Source organism: Physella acuta, unplaced genomic scaffold (genome assembly GCF_028476545.2).
Source record: "Physella acuta isolate Inbredline_101_S28 unplaced genomic scaffold, ASM2847654v3 ptg000335l, whole genome shotgun sequence".
Taxonomy (NCBI): domain Eukaryota; kingdom Metazoa; phylum Mollusca; class Gastropoda; family Physidae; genus Physella; species Physella acuta.
Window position 1 is genome coordinate 166,205 of NW_026731854.1, and position 24,750 is coordinate 190,954.

A 24,750-nucleotide genomic window follows, 5' to 3' on the forward strand; every position below is an offset into this window, starting at 1 on the left:
AAAAAAAACACAATATTTTAACAACAGAAAATCTGTTTAATTGTTTAAAATATATTCAACTTTTAAAAAGCAAACACTTGTATAATTCATTTTTATTAACTTCCATATCACATTCAGTTCAGATATCACTTTTCATTTTTAAAAACATTTAAATTAATGAGTACACCTATACTTAGACTGACATATATATGTATGTATATATATATATATATATATATATATATATATATATATATATATATATATATAACCAGCTTTATACAATGACAGACACTTTTATCTCAGACTAAATTGCTGCCTTACAGCCAACACTATGAGCACCAGCATAAATGCAATACACCATTGCACTAATTTTTTTTAGAAGTTAAATTCGTCAAAGTCTCTGACCATTCTTAAAGTCACAATAAGAGTTTCTGTTTTAGAGTCCCACTGAGCTTTGCCATTCTTGTGGTCAACAGGGTGAGGTAAATGCAGCCCAAGTTTACTGAAATGAGATGTTAATATTTGGGTCAGAAGTTATACATCAAGTTTAGGCCCTTATCAAAATAAATCAAAATGATAATAAAACCTTTTGAAATCCAAAAATATAAAATACTAACTTTCCTTTTAAAAAACGAAATAATTTTTCTTACTAGTTTGGTGTACGGCAATCAAGAAACTTTGACTTGACATCTAATTCTACCTCTGACATTTTTGTGCTTGGAAGTTTGATTTTTATCTGGAAATTTGAAATTATTCCACAGGCTCAAAACGATGCTCAACAAACAAAATTTATTTAGTTTATTACACAAACACAAAAATTGTATTAAAAAATCAACTAAGATTAGCATGTCTTTATGTTTATTTATTAACAAAACAACACTTATTGTAAGTTTTTTTATAGTATTTAGTGATGTTTTTATATTTATTTACAAACAATACACCACTTACTGTCATATTTTCACAGCTAGATGTAGCTGGTGTCTTGTTACCCATTTGTAAAAATATATCCTCGCTTGTGACTGCTTGACTATACAATATATCATACCTGAAATGTTACATTAGAGAAAATCAGATCTTCATCTTACCTTGCTGCCATTAACTCATCATAAAATTTCTCAAATACTTTGTTAATAAATTATACTTTAGCCTACATTAAATCCATGTTTTAAATTGATAAGTTCTACTGCAATCAAGAGTGAGTTGTGCAGTCTAAATTGTTGGATTTAGGGAGTAATAAAATGCATTCACTCATGTAGGTTATACTAGTGAAACTATGAAACATCTCTTCAAAAGTAGACATTTGACAAACTACACTAAAATCTTCAAAAAGAAGAGGAAGAAAAACAACATTAAATCTTTTACAAAGTATTCACTACAGTCATTAACAGGTGATAAGCTTTTTCTTATTTAAGTCATTCAACAACTGTAAGTTGTTTGTTTTTAAAACAGTTTTCAAACAAGCCAATATTCAGACCAAAGACTAAAAGACAAAAATCACACTCTGAAATGCACCTACTTTCTAGTGCACCTTGTAGCCACTAGAGAGTAAATTACTAACAAAATAATTTGAAATTGTTAGTTTCCTAATAAATGTATTTTTAAAATTTAAAAAAAAAATGAATTAAAAAAAAAACTACAGATTCAACAACAAACTTATTTAAACAAACTTCAGATAACTTACTCAGGCTGAGGTCTAGGATCATCTATTACATCAAATTCAGAACCTTCTGGGACTTCAGATTCTGACCAGATATCTTTACTGTCAGAATTCTGCACTAAAAATGTAAAAATAAAAATTTTAAATTAAGAATTTTCAATACACAGAACTAACAAAACATTTAACACAAATTTCTTTGAATGTAATATTCCTCTGCCTAATACTTTATCAGTAAACGATACATTTTTCAAATTTCATTTCATAACATAAACATAAACAACTGCCTTTAGTTATTACAAAAATACCTGGTGCGTTATCTTCAGATGTTTTCTCTGGTCCAATATGACCTGGACCAAACTTGGAGAATGTTTCTTTTGTAGGCTGTTGGACAAGGAATGCAATATGTATTTTGAGTTATACTGAAGCTTAAGTGTATTGAAAACCAAAACAAAAACATGAAAACCTATGGCCAAATTTTTAAAAACTACAATTACACTTACACTATCTTCATCACTGTCTGAATTTTCATTTTCATCATGAAAAAGCTCCACCAGGTTCTCGATCATTGATGGTGTAAAACTCATTGTGAATCTGTAATTTTAAGTAGATTAATAATTTAAAATAAATTCCAAACAAAAAAAGCAAGAAGAAAAATGTATGTAAATGTAAAAATAAATTAAATTAATAAATCTTAAGAGTAATCTCGACCATACTAGGCCTAATTGCAATAGTATATGTAAGTATATGTACAAGTACAATATGTACTACTAGATATAACATTCATTAGTATATTACTCTAACACTCTATGTCTAACTAATAAACAATATTATATTAATTTAAATATATTAAAATTTAAAAACATAAATAAATTTCTAACCTAAACACTGAACAAAAAGCATGAAGTTAACACCTGACCTTAAGTCCCTAAGGGTACCTAAAAACATGAGCCTTAATATACTATATATTAATAAATAATTATACGTTTTGTCAGCAGTTTCAGTCATTTATACTAATTTTTCATGGGGGGGGGGGGGAGTATTCAGATGAAAGTGAAAGGGCGGCTTACGATCAGTCTTTTTTTTAAACTTGAGAGTAGTAAAATGAACTTAATGTCAACTTTGAAAATATATGAAGAGCTATTGTACTAAAACTGAGATCCTTCTTTATAAATCTATCAATCTTTAGGTTTAACTACCGTTTAACTTATTTAAATTGGGAAAAATACAGCTTAAATTATTGTTACTTAATATTTCCATGGTAACAAAATACAAATTGCAAATCGAAAAAACAGCGAATTAATTACTGTGATTGTTTTTTCTAATATCATTAAAAGACTCTATCAGAACAACATTAATTATTAATCAATACAATATACATCGCCCTAATTTAATCAGAAAATATTAGTAAGCTAAGTAAAATTAGGTATCATACTAAATACTACATATATTTTCTCGATATTTTTTATTTATGTTTTTTAGAGGTAGCTCTAATTGACGAAATTAAACTAAAATTTTAATTAAACGTTTAAACTTACATATTTATTATCCTTCATTAAAATACAAGGGGAAACTCAAATAATTTCAAAAAGCACTCGCTTTCGTATTATTATTAATAGATCTTTGTAATGTGACTACGTACAACAGGGGAAGTAAAAATCTTGTTGGGGAAAAAGAGGTCATAACATCGATAACTGTACAGCATATGATACCATAGACAATTTAATAGTAATGTTCCTCAATTATCCATTTCAATTTTTTGTAAAGAAATCGACACAATATATATGTTACGGTCAAAGCCCGAAGTCGGCCAAAGCGCGCATTGGCCGGCCAATGCTCGCATTGGCCAATATCGCCTACCGTTGAACGGCCAAAGTTCGAAACTTTACTTCATTACGGCCTTTGGCCGGCCAATCCGCGGACTGGCCATGGTGAACCGGCCAAAGTCTGAAATGGCTCTTGATTTCGGTCTTTGGCCGACCAATCCGAATCAGAAGATCATCTGGCTAGGGATAAGTCCGAATTAGAAGATCATAAGCAGATTTTTGTTTTTTTTATACCGTAGTGATCATAAAAATTCAGTCTTTGTTGATTATTATTTGGAATTACATTGTTATTTTTACACTTGCAGCGATTTGTTGTGCACTAGGTTGTGCAATTGCAGTAAATGTAGCCTTGGTCGCCGGTCAGTCATTGTGAAGATGCGATGGTTCGTAGTGATTTTCCTCAGTGCCAACGGGTGACAATGAGAGCAGTTTTTCGTGAAGAATTGAAAACTCACGTCTAGCTTATAGTTGTTTAAATACACCATGTTCCGTTCCTAGCTTGTAGAAAGCGCCCTCGACGCTCATGCCAACTGCAATGACGCTTCGGAGATCACCGCGACCTCTGTCAACATCTGGAATACGGATGCGACCACTAACTTTCACTTGAGTTTGCAAGGTAGTATGAGCTGCTGACCTGTTGTCCATTGTTTCTTGTTTATTGTGACATAATCTGCAAGTAATGTTCCCTCCGTACCCTTCGTCTGCTTCATTGGCTATTCCGCATATTGCGTGGATATCGTTGCCACATAATCCACAAGAATGGGCTACACTACAATATTTTTCACTAACAACACAGAATCTGATGGCCTTATTAATACCACGCAGCTGGTCTTGACGTTCCGCCACGGCAGGAGATGTGTTAGCTGAGGATGTCGTTGCATTTATGGCAACCTCCATTTCTTTTTCAATGTTCGCAAGATCTTCCTTAGTAGCTAAATTATCGAGAGCCCCTCTTTGTAGTTTTGAAGTGCCAAGTCCCACTTTTGCTTTGCATCCAAACAAGGCTTCGTATGGCGATTGTTGGATCCCTTGATGAAAATTACGTTTTTTTCATAAGACTCTCAGACCAATGAGCTGATTCATCTGTCTGCATCCATGTCATCATCATGTTTTGAACATCTTAGTTGGCACGTTCTACTGAACATAGGCTATGCCTATGCCTTGGTTTTCTGTGAACTAGTTTAAGTTCAGGCCACATGTTCTTTAATAGTTCACAAATAACTTGATTCACAAGTTATTTTCCATTAGGATTTGGATTATTTATTTTGGAAGCCATCTGGTATATCTGTCTCTTGATCTGACGGTACTTTTGGTTACTCACAATGAAACCGCACCCAAAATAATGAAAACGCGATCACAACTTAGTCATAAAAGTTTTTCGGGCTTTGGCCAAGAGAGCCGGCTAATGCGCACATTGGCCGGCCAATGCGGGCTTTGGCCGCACTTCGGGATTTGACCGTAACATATACATTTACAAAGACAACGGGAACAAGGTTGTTTCGCATTTTAAAAATCCGGTGTCACCCTCTACCAGCCGTCTACTATAGGATGCAGTCGCGTACCTTAAGTAAGAAATTAAGCGACGATATAGGCCACATATTGAATTGTCTGTAAAAGTTTGGAACTTTTTATTATTTTAAATCAGCCAGTAATGCAGTTGTCTACTGCCTTAACTTTGACTCTCTAACTTTAACACTTTGGAATACAAATCGAAATTAGCTTTTTTAAATACCCGGTTAGCCTCCCCCCCCCCCAAGGTCGGCGACCGAGCGTCGCCAGTAGCGTAGCGAGGGGGGGGGGACATATGTCCCCGGGCGCCGACCTTAGGGGGCGCCAAAATGGGTTGGAAAAATAAATTGAAAGGTTGAGGGGGTACAAATCGAAAGTTTGGGGGGGGGGGTGCAAATCGAAATCTCGAGGGGGGGGGGGGTGCAACTCGAAAAGTTTGTCCCCGGGCGCCGGGAACGGTCGCTACGCCTCTGAGCGTCGCCCTACCCTAGTTACGCTTTGTCAGGATCTTACTTCGTTTGAGTTGTATTTGATAGTATAGCCCATATATTATGTAGTGTCCCGTGTAGCTATATGTAATAGATTGAAATAATTGTGAGGTCAAGGGAACTCACTCTTCTGTATTAGATATATTTATAATATTGTTATCTTGAGTGATGTCCCTTGTGTACTTCCTTCGGTCCTCTCTGTGTGTTACCATCATGAGGTAGTTAGACCCATTAAATGTATTATATACAACCACAGGCTTCTGTCGTCAATCTATTATAATTGGCGACGAAGGATAAACATCCACTAGAAAGAGCACCTACTTACGCAAAAAAGAGGTTTGCTAGAGCTTATTAGCTAATTATTTCTAGAATTATGGCGCTGTATGGCCAAATAAAAGAATTTGATGCGAATGATGAAATCATTCAAGATTACCTAGAGAGGTTAAGCTTTTACCTAGAAGCTAACGACGTGACGATAGAAGCCAAAAAGAGAGCTGTTTTGTTAACAGTCATAGGGCCTCAACAATTTAGGCTACTAAAAGACTTATGCGCACCAGCCAGTCTAACTACCAAGAGCTTTAACGAGCTGAGCAAATTGCTAACAGACCACCATGCGCCTACCCCATCAAAGTTTTTATGTAGAGCTAGATTTGACAGTAGGACTCGTCAACCAAACGAGTCAATATCAGAATATGTTGCTGCTTTACGTCATTTAAGTAGATTTTGTGAATTCGGCGATACGCTGTCTGACAGACTATGTGAAAAGTTTGTGACAGGTGTAAACAGCCCTGATATTCAAAGAAAGTTGCTGCTCGAGTCAGATCTAAAATTGGAAAAAGCAATACAACTTGCAATGTCATTCCAGCAGTCATCAGATGCGGCGAGATCTTTAGCACCTTCAGAGATCCATGCAGTAAACAGCAGGTTAGTCAATAAACATCAACCCCATCAGAGCATTCCAACTTATGCTAAACAGCCTGCTCGTTCAAATCCTAGATCTAAATCTAGTAATAATTATCAAAAATGTCATCGATGCAAGGGTCCCCATGCATCTCATCGGTGCAAGTTCAAGTTAGCAACTTGTTATAAGTGCGGTAAGCAAGGTCACATTGCCAAGGCCTGCTTCGCAAAGTCTTCGTCTGTTGCTAAATCTAGCCAGTCAAGACAGTACCGCAACCAAAGGCAGCACTATGTTAACTCTCACCAAGACTACCTAACCCAACCAATGAACCACTCTACCTGTGAAAATGCTCAAACTGATTCGCAGCCGGATTTCAACCTATTCTCTGTGAAATCAATAAGTCATGCTCCCATCAATGTACCAGTTAATATCAACGGTAAGAGCATCAGCTTCCAACTTGACACTGGAGCATCTCTAACAGTCATAACAAAGACAGATTTTGACGCTGTCGCAGGAGAATCAGTGCCTCTACAGCCATGTCACAAGTGTCTAACAACATACACTGGTGACAATGTTCCGGTAATAGGAGAGTGTATGGTTCATGTGAGTTATAATGGTCAAAGTGTTAAACTTCCTCTTCTTGTGGTTGAAGGAAATGGACCGCCATTACTAGGTAGGAACTGGTTAAGTGATCTTAAGTTAAATTGGGAGAGTATTTGTTCATTGAAGAATGTAAAAGAATCTAGTCTTACTTCACTAGATAAAGTTATATCTGAAAATAAATGTGTTTTTGGTAACTCAGGTTTACTAAATGATAGAACAGTGAAGTTAAGCATTAAAGATACAAATCCAAGATACTGCAAAGCTAGAGTTCCACCTTATGCAATGAGGAATAAAATTGAAAATGAGCTAAGCAGATTAGAATCTATTGGCATCATAAAGAAGGTAGACTATTCCGATTGGGCGACGCCCATTGTGCCAGTGTTAAAGAAGGATGGTTCTATAAGAATTTGTGGAGATTATAAAACTACACTGAATAAGCAAATAGAGCTAAATAGGTACCCTATTCCTAACATTGAGGAAATTTCTTTGAATTTGGCAGGAGGAGACAAATTCACTGAATTAGACTTTAGTCATGCTTACACTCAACTAGAACTGCATCCAGATTCAAAAGTCTATACGACAATAAACACACATAAAGGACTCTACCAATATGAAAGACTATGTTTTGGCATATCATCTAGCCCTGGAATTTTCCAAGCTGTCATGGACAGTATTTTTAAGGACATTCCAAATGTTTGTGTTTACTTTGACAATGTGTACATAACTGGTAAGAATGACACTGAACATCTTAAAACACTTGATAAAGTATTAAAAATTGTTGGTGAAAAAGGTTTAAAGATAAACAAAGATAAATGTCAATTCATGCTGACAGAAATTAGTTTTCTTGGTTATATATTAAGCAAGCAAGGTATCAGACCTCAACCTGAGAAAACAAAAGCCATTAAAGAAGCACCCAAACCTGAAAATACCCAACAACTAAGAGCTTTTTTGGGCTTAATAAATTACTATGCAAAGTTCATAGGAAATCTGTCTGGTAAACTATCACCACTGTACAAGCTGCTACAGAAAAATGCAACTTGGCACTGGGGTAAACAACAAGATACTGCTTTTAATACAGCAAAAGAGGCTTTGTCTGCTGACACCTTACTAACTCACTATGACCCAGGGAAAAGACTTATATTAACATGTGATGCTTCACCAGATGGTGTAGGAGCAGTCTTGTCCCACAGGGATGAGAAGGGTGACAGACCCATTGCTTTTGCAAGTAGATCTTTGAACCAGGCTGAGAAAAATTATTCTCAGTTAGATAGGGAAGGCTTAGGCATCATTTTTGGTGTTAAGAAATTTCATAAGTTTCTGTTTGGTAGGAAGTTCACCATCTTTACAGATCATAAACCATTGCTAGGTTTATTTGGAGAAAACAAAACCCTACCTGAGCATGCCCCACCAAGAATTCAAAGATGGGCTATCACACTAACTGCATACAATTATGAATTGAAATACAAACCTGGATCTGAGAATAGTGCAGATAGTCTGAGTAGATTACCTTTAAAAAAAAAAAAAAAACCAAAGCCTGAGCTATGTACCAGAAGATGTATTTGTTCTCTTCACTATCATGGATAACTCCAATATAAATGTGAATGATATTAAAAGAGAAACACAAAAAGATGAGTGCTTAATAAAAGTATATGAGTACTGTAAGAATGGTTGGCCTGAAAAGTCTGTGAATGATGACTTAAGGCCATATAAAATAAGAAATTAAAACCCTTTGTGAAGATAATATAAAAGATGGAGAAGATACAGTCCATTATCAGTCAGAGTTGCCTAAACAAAGTATTTGTAACTTAATAAATGATTATGGTGATATGGCAATTTCAAATGTTTTAAAGAAAATACATTAGTAAGAAGGAATGTGATCATCAAACAACTTTGCTAACATCATTAGCACTTACAGAAACTAAAAGGGTAACATCAAAAGAAAAGAGAAAAAGATTTTTGCCATTTAATACTTTCAGATGCCAATTCAAAAAGTCAATCATGACAGAACACCCATTGAAAGAGAATTTGGTGTTAATAAGAATGTGTATCTAAGAAATTATGGGAGAAAGGAAAAATGGATACCAGGTCAAATTGTTCAATGTACAGGACCTGTGTCTTATAAAGTTAAAAATAACTTGTGCAGATAATAAGTGTGGATCTGTCAATCCCACCAAGTCTGATCAGTTGACACCAACTCAGTTTGTTCCACAACCAAGTTCTGTTGATATGAGTGAACCAAGTTGTCTGGAGTCAGAAAATGTAAATTCTGGAGTTAATGATTTAAATCCTAGACCTCCTGAGATAGAGAATCCAGATGGTCAGAATCTTGAGTCACCAAATCAGAAACCACTGAGAAGGTCAAGCAGGACAATCAAAGTCCCAAATAAGTTAGACCTATGATTCTAAAGGTCAAAAGGACTTTGACATTATTGTTTTGTATTTTGATTATGTTGTAGCATATTGTGCATTGTTTGTAAGGATGTAATCTACCATAGTGTTCATGTTACAATATAATTGGTGATTTTAGGATACTATCAATTGTTCTATTGAGAGATGTGTTATTGTGTTCTAAGGGTAAAGGGATGTAATAGATTGAAATAATTGTGAGGTCAAGGGAACTCACTCTTCTGTATTAGATATATTTATAATATTGTTATCTTGAGTGATGTCCCTTGTGTACTTCCTTCGGTCCTCTCTGTGTGTTACCATCATGAGGTAGTTAGACCCATTAAATGTATTATATACAACCACAGGCTTCTGTCGTCAATCTATTATACTATATATTTCTATCAATCAGCATAAGCATAGTCATTATTTATATATTTTGAGATTAATCATAAACGACCGATAACTGTGACCTAACGTAAGACAACTATCATTTGTTGGGGTCCATGAAAGGGGCGGGTCTAAAAAAAAAACCCTACCATTTATGGGGTCATCCATAAATGACGTCACGCTTTTTTTGACGATTTTTACCTCCCCCCCCCCCTTCCCTCCGTCACACGTCGTCACAAAAAGCCAGACCCTCCCCCCCTAAAATGACGTCACACCTCAGCCTACAACCCCCCCCCCCCCCCCCCCCCCCCTCAAAATTGCAGTTGAATTTTTTTAAACATCGATATTTTTCCAAAATCTTGTCTAAACTATTACAATTTATTAAAACAGTTATCTAAAACGCGAAATAACGTCTAAAATACGTTTTCTAACATTGCTTTTTTATAATGCAAAAATATGACGTCGCAACATCTAACCCCCCCCCCCCCTCCCCATCATCACACATCGTCACAAAATAACGGACCCCCCCCCCCTCCCCCTACGAGTGTGACGTCATTTATGGATGACCCCTATATATGCCACTGGAATTAGCCAACTCCAGGTTTAATAAATGGTGTTGTCGACTGATTTTGGGGTGGCGAAAAAGGCTAGTTCTAAAAAGTCGCTCACCCTACCCTCACCCCTGCCCAAAACAAGCAACGCCAAGGCCTAATCATTTGGTTAGGTGTCTAGACTCGACCTAATGTTAAAGTTAATCTTCTTACGTGTCATTTTTTATGAAATTTTTGTTGTTGTTGATATGTTGGTTATTGGACGTGTCAGCAATCCATTTTTTTCTTTTAAAAAAACCCATTAAGCTCGTGGGGGGGGGGGGGGCAATTTGAAACACCCGATTTGGGGGAGGGGCAATTTTAAGAACAGGTAATAATAGTAATACATATTTACTATTTAAATTTTACGTTTTTGCTATTGTTTCTGGATGGTGGGCGGGGTGGGGGGCGAACGTGCTCGGGGAGGGGGGGGTGTAGCTGGAGAGATGCCTAAAAGAATCACTACTGCCATCTTCAAGTTGCTGGTCGCCATAGTCAACATTTCAGTTTCAGCATTTAAAACTTACAAATTAAAAATATCCCCGCATATCACTTGAAGCCTACTCTGTGAACAAAATAAAGAGGATTTTGTTACGTTTTGGCCGAAAAATATTGTCATAATAATATAGCGCTATAGATCTATATTTATGTAATCATAATAGATCTAGGCTAAATCGCGGATAGAGTTTTAGGCCCAACTATCCCGCGGCTTTTTCCTTCCCACCATTGTGACTGTCTTCAAGATTTCTTTGCGTGTCATAAGTCGGCACATTGGGACCACATTTGTTTGGAGACGACTTCGCCAGTCTTTTGTTTTGTAGGCTATATTCAGACAGCCTAGGGCGTGAAACAACTAGACTAGACTCCATAAAAGCGTTTCTTATATAGGCCCTAGTGTGTGAAAAAAAAGGCGTATTTGCAATCACATTAGTCATTAGAGGGTATGGGGTATAAAACTACACACTAGTGTTACACTTTTAACAACACAAAGTAAAGCGACTTCCCAGATAGGAATCACTTCACATCGTCTTCTTACAAGATATTTGGTGGCATGATTACTTTACTATAAACAAGGCATAATTTAAAGGTATTTCAACTAACAAATATCTTTAACGTCTTTTTTCAGCTACCAATCCAGGCCATTAAATTAATTTAAATGATTAAATGTCACGTAGTCTAATAATTGTGTAATTATTGTGTAGTTTTTAATGTAGATGTAGAATTTAGGCCTAATATTTAAATTTGTGATTTTAGCGTCGCTGACTAGACTACTATAACTAAACTATTAACTATAAATCCTAGGCTGAATAGACTAGTAGCTAGGCCTAAATTTAAAAAAAAAATGTTATCTTCTTAATTAAAATCTAGAAATGCGAAAAGATACAAATAGTTGAATTATTTAAAATTAGTTGTTTAGTTTTAGTCCTTTTATTTTTCCATGAGATAGTTTTTGTAGGTTTTCCGGTTTGAGTTTTTGTTGTGGGATGTATTATGTAACACAGTAAATTGCCACGGTTTTTAGAATTGTTAGTTTGGCTTAGCGAATGCTTAATAAGTTGATAATAGTTAATAGATCCACAATCTATTATCTTTAAGCTAGAAATATTACAATTTTAACTTAACGTTTTAGTAGGCCTATGTTGTAGATATAGAGGTCTAGAAAGTCTAGATTAAATCTACGTTTACGTTTTAGTTTAGTTAATAACTAAAAAACTATTAACTTAACTATTAACTTAATATAGATCTAGTTATCTTACATCTAGAAATCTAGCAACTGAGAACTGGAAAACAGATCAGAGATCTTTTGACTTTTGTCTTATACTTTTTTTTTACTTTTAGAATCTTGATTATTTTTTTCTAGATCTAGTCTAGTGTCTAGAATTTTTGAAACTACAACTAGATCTAGACTTTATCTAGAAGCCCTAGTCACTAAGTCAGTGACCTAGCTAAGAAAGTAGGGTAAAACTCCATTTTAGCGTATTTTATTCTCCGCTTGTCGTTCACCTCCAGTTGAGCGTATTTTATTATAACAACCGAAACACACCAAAACATTAGGAAAACACTATTTATTTATTTGTAGGATGCATCTATTCGGACCCGGGTCCCAATAGCCACGGCCGCTATTGGGACCCGGGTCCTTATAGCCTCGGCCGCTATTGGGACCAGCCAATGGAATTGTTAAGATTCAGTTATACAAAAATTCTTTTAAGATGCAGAATATATCTTTTCTGTTGTGATTTTTTTCCTTGTAATTCTAAATGATATATTGAGATCTTGCTTTAAATACCCGATATCATTACTGACCAATGTTATGATGAGCGGGTGACGTTAGGTCTATAATATAATTATGGCCTATGGTATGAACTTCTATGGCCGAGCGAATGTTGAGCGCGCATGTTAAAATGTTTTATTTTATTTTCTTCCGTTAAACGTAATTTTATTTCATAGGTCTGTCCGTCCATATATATATATATATATATATATATATATATATATATATATATATATATATATATATATATATATATATATATATATATATATAAATTGTATTAGATAGCTCATATAGGTTGCAGACTACAGCTCCAGGGCCCGTTTTCTTGAATACGAATATCTCGCATGCTTTGTAGTACACTTTAATAGAAGCAAAATGTAACATTTGAACTCACAATGACCCCATAATCCGTTTTTCCCTCTTGCTGGCTTGGGAAAGGGGGGGGGGGGGACTACGACGTCAACAAATCTCGACAAGCTCATAGCAATGGTTTTGCTATGACGTATGCTATACGCCTACACTGTTCACATATAGACCAAAGTGACTTGCGCTGACCAGAAAACGCGAGCGGGCGATCAATGAAGCAAAGATGTTTTTATAATTAGCGTGTTTAAAAACCTAAATCTAGAAAAAAAATCTATTTTTTAATAAAAGCAATTTAAAAAATCATTTAAACCAAACAACTCAAAGGGAATGTTAAACTTAGATAAATACACTTTACTTCACACAAAATAGAGAGCTTTGATAGGTTCCGATCCCGTAACTGATCGAGATGCAGGAGGCACTGCTTTCTCCACTAGACCACGACGTCTTACGATAATCGATAAGTAATTAATCTTTATCTATATACAGCTAAATATAGGGTATTTAGAAATAGCATCACAAGAACTAACGCTAGATAATCCGCATAACTAATTACAATAAAAGACAACAAAATACGAGCAAATCTACAAGAAAAATCAAATAAACATAAAAGGTATAATTTTATTACAGGCTGTACAAGTGCTTAACGAACTTAATGCCAGGTCCCAATAGCGGCCGAGGCTATTAGGACCCGGGTCCCAATAGCCACTTCCTTATTTGTATTGTATTTTTGTTATAAGAAATTAATAAAAATAAAAAAAACAAAGAGACTGACTTTGTTTTAGATTTTGATAATTTAGTTTTTGTTAGAATATTGAATGTGCAATGTTCGTGTGTCAGAATTTTCATGGCAGTGGGTGAAGTACATAAACGTAAGTCACAATTGCAAGGCGGTTAAGTTTGTATTGTTACAAGTATCTCCCAGGCATGATACTATAAATAAACATTAATGAGCTTACAATGACCCAAAAACTGAGGCCAACACAATTTCAAATAGCAACTGCCCGAGCTATGATATGACGTATGCTGATAATTCAATGTCAATGTGAACTCACGGTGAACCCACGACAGTGTAAGGATTTTTCTCCCGCTGACGATTACACGAGATTTGATATTTAATTGGAACAGTTCTAATGCTTTTTATGCTTTTTTTTTTTACCTTTTCTAATAAAAAATCACATTCATTTAAAAAACAAGTAGATCTAGTGTTTTCCTGACGTTTTTTTTGTGTTTCGGTTGTGTTTATAATAAAATACGCTCAACTGGAGGTGAACGTGAAGCGGGGAATAAAATACGCTAAAATGGAGTTTTACCGAAAGTAGTACTAGTGTCGAAATCACGCAAATGCTGCCCTAATCAAATTGTTTTAAATCTTGCATGAACTCGAACAAAACCGACTGTTTTAGATCTACAAAGAACAAACAAAGGAAAATCCTGGTTTAATTAGGTTCGAATCCGGTAACTGATGACATGGGAGGCACGATGGTCTCCACTCAGCCTTTGGCGTCTTACGGCAAAATTCTACCATCTTGCCATTTTAAGTTTCACATTTTACCAACACCTACATACACCCTAAAGAAATAAAGTGGTTGAAGTAGCAATATAGCAACACATGATCATAATTACATAATTGCCTCCCAAATAAAATAAATAATTCAAATATGATAGCTAGAAATTAAAGTTTGGTCCATTCTTATAAATGTCCATTAATTTCTGGTGTGTACCTCAGTCTAGTTGAGGGAAGTAAAAATGTCCTTATATATGCTAAAAGAAACTGTTTTTCTTTTACTTTTAACTCAATGCAACGAGCCCACCGATTGGTTGAGGCCACGCCGGGGGGGACGATCTGTCCGGGATTCAAAGGGTCGATTCTAAATATCATCCAATTTTTTCTAACGTTTGTTATGTATCCTAGATGGCATTTTACACTAAATCAACCTTTAAATTTCCCTATAATTTTTTTGTAGGTTGTTCCTATGGTATGGATTCACTAAAGAAGGCAACTGTGTTAAAAATTGTAAGTTTTAATTCTAATAAAAACAAGAACAATAAGAAAAATAACAATAGTGAGTAAACAATGTTTATTACTTGTTAGTGTTTAATATTGAAACTAATATTATTAAACTTACAGATTAGTGCTCTTTGGGGCCATCCAGTTTCAAAATTGTCAGAATTGAAGAATGGACACTACTACCTTCATGTTTTAAGCCTGCTGTAAGCATACTTTTTTTTTTAAAGAATATTTTTATGCTAAAATTTTAAAAATGTAAAAAGATTGTGAGAGTTCTAAATTGAGTGTTAAGCATGTGTTTTTATTAAGTCCCATTTACTTTGGTTTGAAAGCTCACAACAGTTCTCACTTTGTTTTACCACAGAGAACAGTGGAATAAAAATGTTGACTTCGACAATGATGTTGACAGAGTTTGTTGCATTAAGACATTTCTTCAAGGTAAATATCCCTACCACATCTAATTTGTAATAATATGATCTTTTGCTGGTATTTCTATTATAAAGTTGTGTTTTGAAAATCCAAGATGTGATATAAACTTACGTAGAATTTGTTTTTATCAATATTCAGAATACTATGGGGACAATGTTAAACTTGAAGAGTTTTGTAACTTTGACATGATTCTCAATGCTAATGCAACGTCTGCAGAAGTTGAAATGGAATTAGCTAAGGTATTTAAATTAAACATTAATTTAAAAATAAGTGTACTTGAAGTCATAAATATTTTGACTGTTGATTTTTATATTATGTCAGTCCATTCTTTTAACAAATGAAGAAGCTTTATCAAGAAATGTATTATCAATTCTATTTACACTTTTGCAGGTGGCAGTTGTACTGTTTGGGATAGGAGTCTTAGATAAAAATGGGCAACACTTCATCAGTTCTGCCATGCAATTACCATCCAACATGCACATGGACGTCATCACAATTATACAGTCAGTTGTTCAAGCTGGAACTAAAGAAATATCTTTGACTTCCAACATTGAAAAAGTTTTAAGAGAGCCTTCTGGTAAGTATCAAAGAGAATATGTTCATGCTTATTCAAATGACAAAAAAAACATTGTTCACAATTTACATGTATATTTTGCTTGGATGAGGTGTTTTAATTTATTCTTTCTAGGTTAATGGAAATAATCTTTATTTTCAGCTGAAAAAATGGAACAGTGTCTTTCTCCAGTTTGTGGTTCATCATCATTCACCTCACAGACTTCAACTCCCAAAAAGTGTTCGAGTGGAAATCTTCATGAGGACAGCCCGTTTAAAAATGACAGATCCCTTTTGTGCTACTCCTTTCAAGATATAACCTCACCTTTGCGAGGGCTTAGCATTGATGCCTCCCTTACTTCTCCCTTGGCGCAATTTGCTCAGTCTCCACAACTTATTCACAAGGTTTGTTGAATCCTAACTGCATGTAAAGTTCATAATTTATTGACATTTATAGTTCACACCCTCATCATCAATAGTTTTAATGTTTTTTTTTTTTTGTAAAGTAAAAATTTAGCCACAAACTCTAAAAACACATTAAATTGAGCTCAATGATTTTTTAAATTTTAATACTAAAAACCTCATAAAAAACATTTAAAAAAAAAAACTACTACCTAGTTTAGATGAAATCAACCTCAATTTCTCAAGTCTTTTTTATTTAGTGTGTTGTGCTAACACATATTTTTATTCTTAGGCTTCCCTAAATCAGAAAGAACTGGAGCTTAGTAAACTGAAGCAACAATTAAATGATCTTACCTACCTTAAAGAAGAAATGCAATTTACCATACAGGATTACATATCACAGGGCATTTTAAAGGGTGAATTTTTTATTTTGTTTGTAGATTGTTTATATTATTATTACAAAAAATAAAGGTTGAAACAAAATTTTTATTAATTGCTATGTTTTTCATTTTTTTTTAAATACAGATTCAGAAATTTCGAAGCTGCAAAAAAGGGTTAAAGATCTCATCCATTTGCAGGATTCCTATGATGAACTGCAGGAAATGAAAGTAAAATACAGAAACATGGAATTGGAAATATCAAAGTAAGCAGCATTTATTTTAGTGGACTTGTAAAAGTTCATAGTAATTTTGCAACTCAAATGTTCATTTTAGGTTTTGTTAGATACTTCCATAAGTATTCAAAGACTATTGCATCAGTTTAAAATTGTTTAAACATATTTCAGGTTGCATAAAATTGTTAAAGATGTACAGGTTTATAAAGAACAGATGAATTTTCTTGAAAAAGAAAATAATTCTCAAAGAACAGAAATCAACCAACTTTTGGAGAAGGTAATATATTGCTAGTATAAATATTTTACTTCCAAAAATATACTAAAAGCAACATTTTAGAACAGACTAAATTTATCATAACTACTTGCACACAGATCACTTCTCTTCAAATGGAAAAGGAACAGTACATTGACTCTCTAAAAGCAGTCACTCAGCTAGAATCTCAGGTCAAAACTTTAGATCTATTGCTAGCTGAGGTGAATAAATCTAAGCAAGAATGTACAGAAGATAGGGAGGTCATCAAAGCAATAAATGCTCAACTGCGTCAAGAATTGTTGGACTTGAAGACTTCACAAGAAGGTAGCTTTTGTATAGTTCAATTCTTTAATATAAAATTATTCACATAGGGGTATGGGTATAAATGGCTGAGAAGCCTATGTATAACCTTGAGCAATTAGACTTGAATGATAATAAAATGTAAAAGTTTAGCTGTAAGGCTTTTATTTCATTGGATAACTTGTAAGAAAATATCCTATTATTTTAACTTTACTAATTCTTTAGCTGATGTTTTTGGAAATATCTGGGGTGGGAAAGTTGTATTGGTTAGGGATTTGTGCTTATGAGTGATTCGTGGAGGTGTTGTATAATTATTCATGGGTGATTAAATAAAAACACAAATTTATTCAGTATTTCATCTAAGTTAATGATTATGAATTGCAGAAAATGCTCCAGGTGAAAATATGGGTGTTTGTCTTGAACTTCAATTGGGTGAACTTAACTGCCAGTTGGAAGAAGTGAAACAGGAGCGTGACACACTGCTGGGCAAGTTAAATCAGATAAGCCACTCTAACACTGAACAGAATGAGGAAATTGAAAAGCTAAAGATATCCGTTTCTGAAAAAGAAGAAATATGTTTGAGGCTCACGGAAACTGAAAAAGAAGTGGAAAACTTAAAAGCTCTGGTGGATAAGTTGCATAGTGATGCATTACTTAACAATAGTCTGCTGTCAGAGGCCAAGAAATCTAGAGATGAAATCAGTTGTGAGTTAACCAAAACATGCACAGAGATGTCTAAATTAATTGTTAAAGTCAACGAATTAAATAATGAAATAAAAAGTAAACAGGAAATGTGTGCGAAAAAGGAAGAGAAAATTGCTGAACAAAATGACCACATAAAGCATCTAACAAAGAAAATGAGCTGTGTCCAAGATCAGCTGAGAGCTAAGGATGAGCACCTGAGAACACTTACAAAGTCAGTCAATAACTTGCAAGCTGAGAACTCACACTTGCAGAATATTAAATATGCTGAATTAAATGAGCTGTCAGTGGTGAAAGAACAGGTATGAATACATTTGTAGAAATTTATACTCTAAATTCTACATCAGTATCTAAGTGTAAATAACATATACTGTAGAGTAAATACAAGTAGCAGATGTAGCGAGGTTTGTGCCAATAGTAATTATCAAATTAAAGAAAATTACAATTGCTTATAATTATCTTTAATTTGTGAGGATACTACACGTTTTTTTTTTATAATAACTGTACATAAGAGGTAAAACTTTCTATTTAGATATTTAGTTTTTAATCAGATTAATTTGGTTTTTTAAAAATTTCCTATTTGATTTTACCCTTACAGCTGAAGAAATCTGAGGGTTTTTATGAGCTTTTTAAGCATCATGAAAAGCATTTGCAGATTATGAGGGAAAACAATTCCTGTCTTTCTAAAGCTTTGAGAATAGAACAGGACACAAATGCAAAATTGCAGAAGCACTTGGATGATGAAGCATCAAAATTTACTATGGAAGTAAACAGGTTTAAGACTGCTCTAAGTTATTCAGAAAGAAAAGTAAGAGAATACCAGCATCAGTTGGAGCAAGCTGGAACAGCTTTGCTTGGAAACCCAACTCACTTTCATCAAACTAGTGAAGATAAAGGTAGAGTCTAGGACTTGTTTTGTTAATGAATTACCTAGAATGGTTTAAATTTGTTGCTCTGTTTTAACATATATCAGATAATAGAGGCACTAGTATAAAACTAACTTTTTATGGACTAGATAATCTTTGTTGTATAATATATATTTAAATGTTTGTCTTTTTGAGTTTTTAAATGTATTTTTAATATATTTAAATATTTAATATCATTTTTTAATTTATAGAACTTCGGTCCCATATACTTTTACTATGTTTTAGCTTTCAATTAACTGATCCACATCCTTGTTCCAGGATATCATCCAGCCATTATGTCCTGCCCCAATGAACCTGAGGGTCAAGACTTTGAATGGAATAGATTAAGTGAGTTGCAGAGGAGAAACAGCATGTACCCAGCACATATGAGATCTGCTTACCCTGTGGAGATGCAGGCTGTGGAGAAAGAAAGGATAACGGATGACAATTTGAGAATGAGTCTCTTGCCGAACACAATGGTGCGATTTCTACACCCTGTTTGTCACTTGCAGTTGTTAATTTTAGCAGTAGAATATTTAAACTATGTGTACAGAAAAGTTGGTTGGTTTTACATCGAATGTTGTTTAGCTCCTTTTAAGCTATTCCGTAAAATCTTTAATTAAATCATGCATTCCTAGATTTTAAACTTAGAGAACAAATTGTAAAGAAAAACATTGTATGTAACAGAAATATTTAAATATTTCAATTCTTTCAGTGGTATTCTGTTTATCAGAAAAACTGCAATAATATATGGTATATATGTTCTTTTTTATTCAGCTTTTATGCATTTGTTTCATTTTTATACATTATTTTTTTGTTTAAATTCTCTCTTCAAATGTTATGTATATCTTCATTATTTTTGTTTTATCTGCCATTTAGTTAAAGGCTGTGAACTATGTTTAATTAGCCAATTCTGCTGAGATTCTTGATTCTTTTTAATATGTTGATAGTTATTATAGCTGTGTGTAAAGTAACATCAAGATATTATTAGGTACATTTTTGTACTCTTTATTTACAATTTGTTATTAATTGTTGAATACTAAATGTTAACTAAAAGTCATAAAGTCATTTTTTTTCTGTATCAAATTAAAAACATTTTTAATAGTATAATTATACAATTGTTTTGTAAAATAATTATTCTTATATTCAAGAAATTTTTGTTTTTACATTTGGCAGTTTCACACAGCTCCTGTTTATCAAAGACTAGCACCTTGCATGCCAGGCAGGCAAAGAATGTCTGTCAAGTGCACACCCCCACGTGGTGTCTCACCTGTAGTTAAAGGGAAGTTCAAGTCACATCGATCTCCTTATGTCAACTCTAGGCGCACTCCCCATAAACACACACCCCATAAATCACCCCGAGCTAATTATAAAGTGAGTTTTCTTACTTTGATATGTTACAAATATTTTTTATACAAGTTTTGTCAATTTTTGTTATTCCCTATCTTCCTCAAAATGTTAACAGAACTTTGATTAATGTTTTGATCAATTATTAAACAAGTTTTAAATTATTTAAAGTATAAAATAAGTAAAATTCTGTGCAAGTTAGATGGAGCAAAAGAAATTAATTTAAAAACAAGTTTTTAACTAATTTTCACTAAGTATAAAAAACAAAAAAAATTGAAGAAACTTTATTATTTGCTCAAATAGTATTTTAGAACAAATTCTTTGACAAAAGATGTTTAAATTTTATTTAAATAAAAATACATATGCTGTTTCTATGATATGACAATCATAATGAGGCTGTTAATTTACTGTACTTTTTATTCTAGTGTTCTGAAAGTGTTGCATTTAATATTGGCTTTACACCTAAGAAGAATAATGGCCAGAGAAAGCATTTTAAAAGAGCAGTTGACTCGAAGATCAGAAGCAATGGTAACACGTTTTCTGCTGAATCCTCAACCCAAAACCACACTTCTAATGGGGAACAGTAGGGCAGGAGCCACAGCTAGAAAGAATCATACACGCACATTCCACTGCTGGCATTTAGTTGTTCATCATAAGCCACCCGTGTATTTGATGTAGGCCTATATTTTTTTATTGTATATTAATTTTATTTCATTAGGATTGATGTGTCATTTAAATTGTGTATACCTTCATGCCAACAATACTGTCTGCCAACAGATCTGTAACGCTTTTCATCCAATATTTTTATTTTATAATATTAGTTATAAAGTTTCGCTTTACGTTTGTCAAAATTCATCACATTACAAAAATAAGCTGTGACCTAGTTAATACTTTTTGTAACAAAATAATAAATAGTACTTAGATTTAGTCGTTTTAATCAATTTAGTTTAGTCAGAAATTGAATAAATTTGTTGGGTTTTGTTTTAGCTGAAGTAATGAGCATTTGATGTTCAAGTATCTTAAAGAGAGATTGTTTTTGGTATGTGTTTTCAGATTTACTGTAAGTTATTTTTTAAATTCAAAATGGTCATATTTATTTGAAATAATCTATTTTTTAAAGTTTACACAATTTTTTTTATCACTTGAAATACAAAAGATGTAGTTGATAGAATTATTTTATAATGTTCAACATTGTATTCTATGTAAGTTGTAAGAAAGATCCCTTTATTTGCTTTAATTGGATTAATTACTTTTATTAAAAATTGTTAAATTGTTGTTTTATACCTGTAAATATTGATGTATATATTAATTTGTTACATGTGCTTTCAACTGTTCATGCATTGTGTTATTGAACAGAATTAATTTAAGTGAAAGTATAGTTGTATATCTTAAGTAATTTAAAATGTATGTAGAGAGAATGGAAACAAAAAATAAATCAAAACATAAACCATGTTTTTATATTGTTGTACTCTTTAGAATAAACTCACAATTACGACTTATTTAAAGAAAAAAAGACACAACATAAATATAAATGGCTTTGTGACATCTGGACATACCTGCTTAAATAAGTATACAAAAGCTGGGGTTTTATAATGGGAAGAATATTTCTTTCATATATGTATGTGTGTATATAACTCATAATGAAAGAAAACAAATTGTAAACATGAGCGTTAAGTTTACTCTCCTATAGCTGTAAATTGAAATGGGTCTAATTACATTTTGGTTGTCCATTGGGGTGGGGGTCTAACAAGGCCCTTTCCAACAGCAGTGGCTGATATACTGTAGACAAAAATTTGCATTTATTAATAAATGCACTGAAATAAGAAAAAACCAAAATCTATTTCCTACTGTCAACTCTTACCCTTATTTTTGGCTTGATCACTTGAAAAGCTTCTCTACTCCGTGGCATAGCTAGCGTAAGCAAGGCATAGGAGACCCGAGGCATTAAGGGGCCATTTTCCCTCTTAAAAAAACTAAAACGTTTTACGTTGGAATTTCAATATTTGTTTTATATAAATAATTTTTAAAAGAAAATGAAAATTCAGTTTCTTTTCTATTGTAGAAATAATTAAAAGTTCCAAAAAGACCCCCAGTCCTTTCTTACTTTACAAGTAGTGGGATTCAGTGGGGGGGGGGGGGGGGGGGGGGGGTCGAACAGGGCCTATCCGTGATAATATCACTTTACCTTAATGACATTTCATGGGTTGATCTTATTAATCTTTAATCACTATGGCGCTACTAACAAGTTTTGGGTTTTCATCCATCGCCAAGAAACTTTGGAAAATCGTTTAGAATACTCCAAAGGAAGTGTTCTTTTCCCCTGACATTTTATCTGAAAATGCCTGAAAGACTTTTGTGAAGGTTAGTAGGTGGTGTAGTTTGCCACCCGAAGTTTCCCAGCGGCTATCTTTGCACCCACCTGGGGTCCGTTGAAAGGGTGTCCGGCGCAGAGGGTCAGCGTTACTACTTGATTCAGCGGACAAATTGCACGGGCGCATCAGCCGGCACCTCGGCCGGTGCGCACCGGGCTCCCCCATGAGCACTACGGCGCCTATATTCGTTTTAATAAGCACCATACACTAGGGATATGTCGGGATACTAAAATCGATTACTAAATTGAATAAGGGGTGTCCTCCAGCGCATACGCAGTAGTAACAGTTGGGCTCCCGAGTTACCCCGCGGCCATCTGAGTGCACGCGATTCGTTGATTGTGCATCCTGCAGAGTCATGGATACTACTTGTTTCAACAGTCAAACTGCAACAGGGGCGGCTTTCGACGCCATCAGCGTACAGATGACACCAATCACACAAATATCCTACAATAGGAACATAGGTTGCATCTGGCTATCTACGATAGTGTAACCAGTCACTCCCACGACGCCCCTGACACCTAGGCGGTCGCCGAAAGGTATTCAACCTCATTATTACGGAAGATGATTAACGTACACTCAATGCTTTCATACATCACGCCCAAGGGCGTCTGAGCGGTAGTGTGGAACAACCCGCGCCCAGCAGCTTATATACGAAAAAAAAATAGCAGTGGCGTTGTTTTAGAAAACAGGGTCACACGACTAAAAATACACAATTGGTAACGCGTTGCTGAAACCCTTACAAATTGTTTTGTTACCCTGGTATGCAGTGTTTCTTCAAGACTTTTTTTTCTCCGGAGGGGGGGGGGGCACTTAAAATTTTCGGGGGGCGGTAGATTTTCTTCGGGGGGGGGGGGCGGACACTGTTAAAAGTATATATTTTCTATATAAATTATATACATTTCATTTCGTTCGGGAGGGGGGGGGATTTTTCCGGGGGGGGGGGGGGGGGGGGCAAAGCCCCCCGAAGAGATGCCTGGAAGAAACTCTGCTGGTATGTTGGACTAGATCGTTAGTATAAACATTCTTTAACATTTCACGGTGATCGGGATAGAGATTTTGATGTCTTTGGTGGAATTTTAAAATCATATTATTTGCTCATTATAATGTTGTTATTTGTTGTGAAACAAATTGTAGATATGCCCATTGGGTCAGTAGCTTGGCCATCATAAGAATCGAACATATAGAAGCAGCTAAAGTAGATCTCAATCAATATATTAATCATTTTACAAAATAAACAGCATGAAAAAAACCCAGATCTAAATAAATCATGAGCAATTAAAAAAAAATTGTTTGGTTAGTATTGTCACAAGTTCGGGTATTACCCTACGTGTTTACTAAAGGTGTCACCCAATCGTCCCCAACAATTTTGCATTTTCGGAGGGGTGTGATCCCTCTCTCACTAATCTTTTATTATTTTAGCTGGATACAACATAATTTTGACAGTAATTTTACATGATGTCACGCCTAAATGTTGTCATCCTATGCGGACCGTACCTCTGCCCACGCCTTATAACGCTACTGTGTTTGTTTTCTTTAAGAAAAATAACAAATTAACTGTAAGCCTGTAACATTTTTACAAAACTAGATACTAATATAGTATAAATACAAAATCAGGACGTGTAAAATATAAAATGTACAGAATATTTATATTATTTTTTAAATCCTCCATCATAAGTCGCAGTTGATTTCTTCGTTTAACTCTATTGTAGCCTAAAGGCTGACGAAGGGGCCCAATGATAATTTTTGCATAGGCTGAGGCGTAGCGAGGGGGGGGGGGGGCGGGGACATATGTCCCCGGGCTCCGACCTTAGCGGGGGCGCCAAATTGTAAGTTTGAGGGGGGGGGGGGCGCAAATGAAAAGTTCGAGGGGGGTGCAAATCAAAAATTGGGGGGGGGGG

At 34.5% G+C, this 24,750-nt stretch overlaps 2 protein-coding genes across 5 annotated transcripts; one reads left to right on the top strand and one right to left on the bottom strand.

Moving 5' to 3' along the window:
* Positions 1-237: 237 nt before the first annotated feature.
* LOC131940944 (dynein axonemal assembly factor 6) lies at positions 238-3,101 on the bottom strand. Of its 4 annotated transcripts, none has more exons than XM_059299874.1 (7): positions 3,072-3,101; positions 2,140-2,230; positions 1,945-2,020; positions 1,664-1,757; positions 931-1,027; positions 633-718; positions 238-484 (listed from the first exon to the last, which is right to left on the bottom strand). In XM_059299874.1, the coding sequence occupies exons 2-7, from the start codon at positions 2,221-2,223 to the stop codon at positions 358-360; spliced, it is 564 nt and encodes a 187-aa protein (XP_059155857.1). In that variant the 5' UTR covers positions 2,224-2,230; positions 3,072-3,101; the 3' UTR covers positions 238-357. The 4 variants fall into 4 exon arrangements, with proteins under 4 accessions (XP_059155857.1, XP_059155854.1, XP_059155855.1 ...); XM_059299871.1 differs by lacking the exon at positions 3,072-3,101 and adding an exon at positions 2,836-2,895; XM_059299872.1 differs by lacking the exon at positions 3,072-3,101 and adding an exon at positions 2,707-2,889.
* An 8,697-nt stretch (positions 3,102-11,798) lies between these two features.
* Positions 11,799-21,262, top strand: LOC131940861 (putative leucine-rich repeat-containing protein DDB_G0290503). The gene is made up of 16 exons (XM_059299761.1): positions 11,799-11,854; positions 14,934-14,983; positions 15,098-15,180; positions 15,342-15,415; positions 15,545-15,645; positions 15,797-15,983; positions 16,122-16,363; positions 16,653-16,776; positions 16,886-17,003; positions 17,145-17,250; positions 17,346-17,550; positions 17,911-18,530; positions 18,827-19,124; positions 19,413-19,612; positions 20,310-20,507; positions 20,906-21,262. The coding sequence occupies exons 2-16, from the start codon at positions 14,948-14,950 to the stop codon at positions 21,065-21,067; spliced, it is 2,754 nt and encodes a 917-aa protein (XP_059155744.1). The 5' UTR covers positions 11,799-11,854; positions 14,934-14,947; the 3' UTR covers positions 21,068-21,262.
* The last annotated feature ends 3,488 nt before the right edge of the window (positions 21,263-24,750 follow it).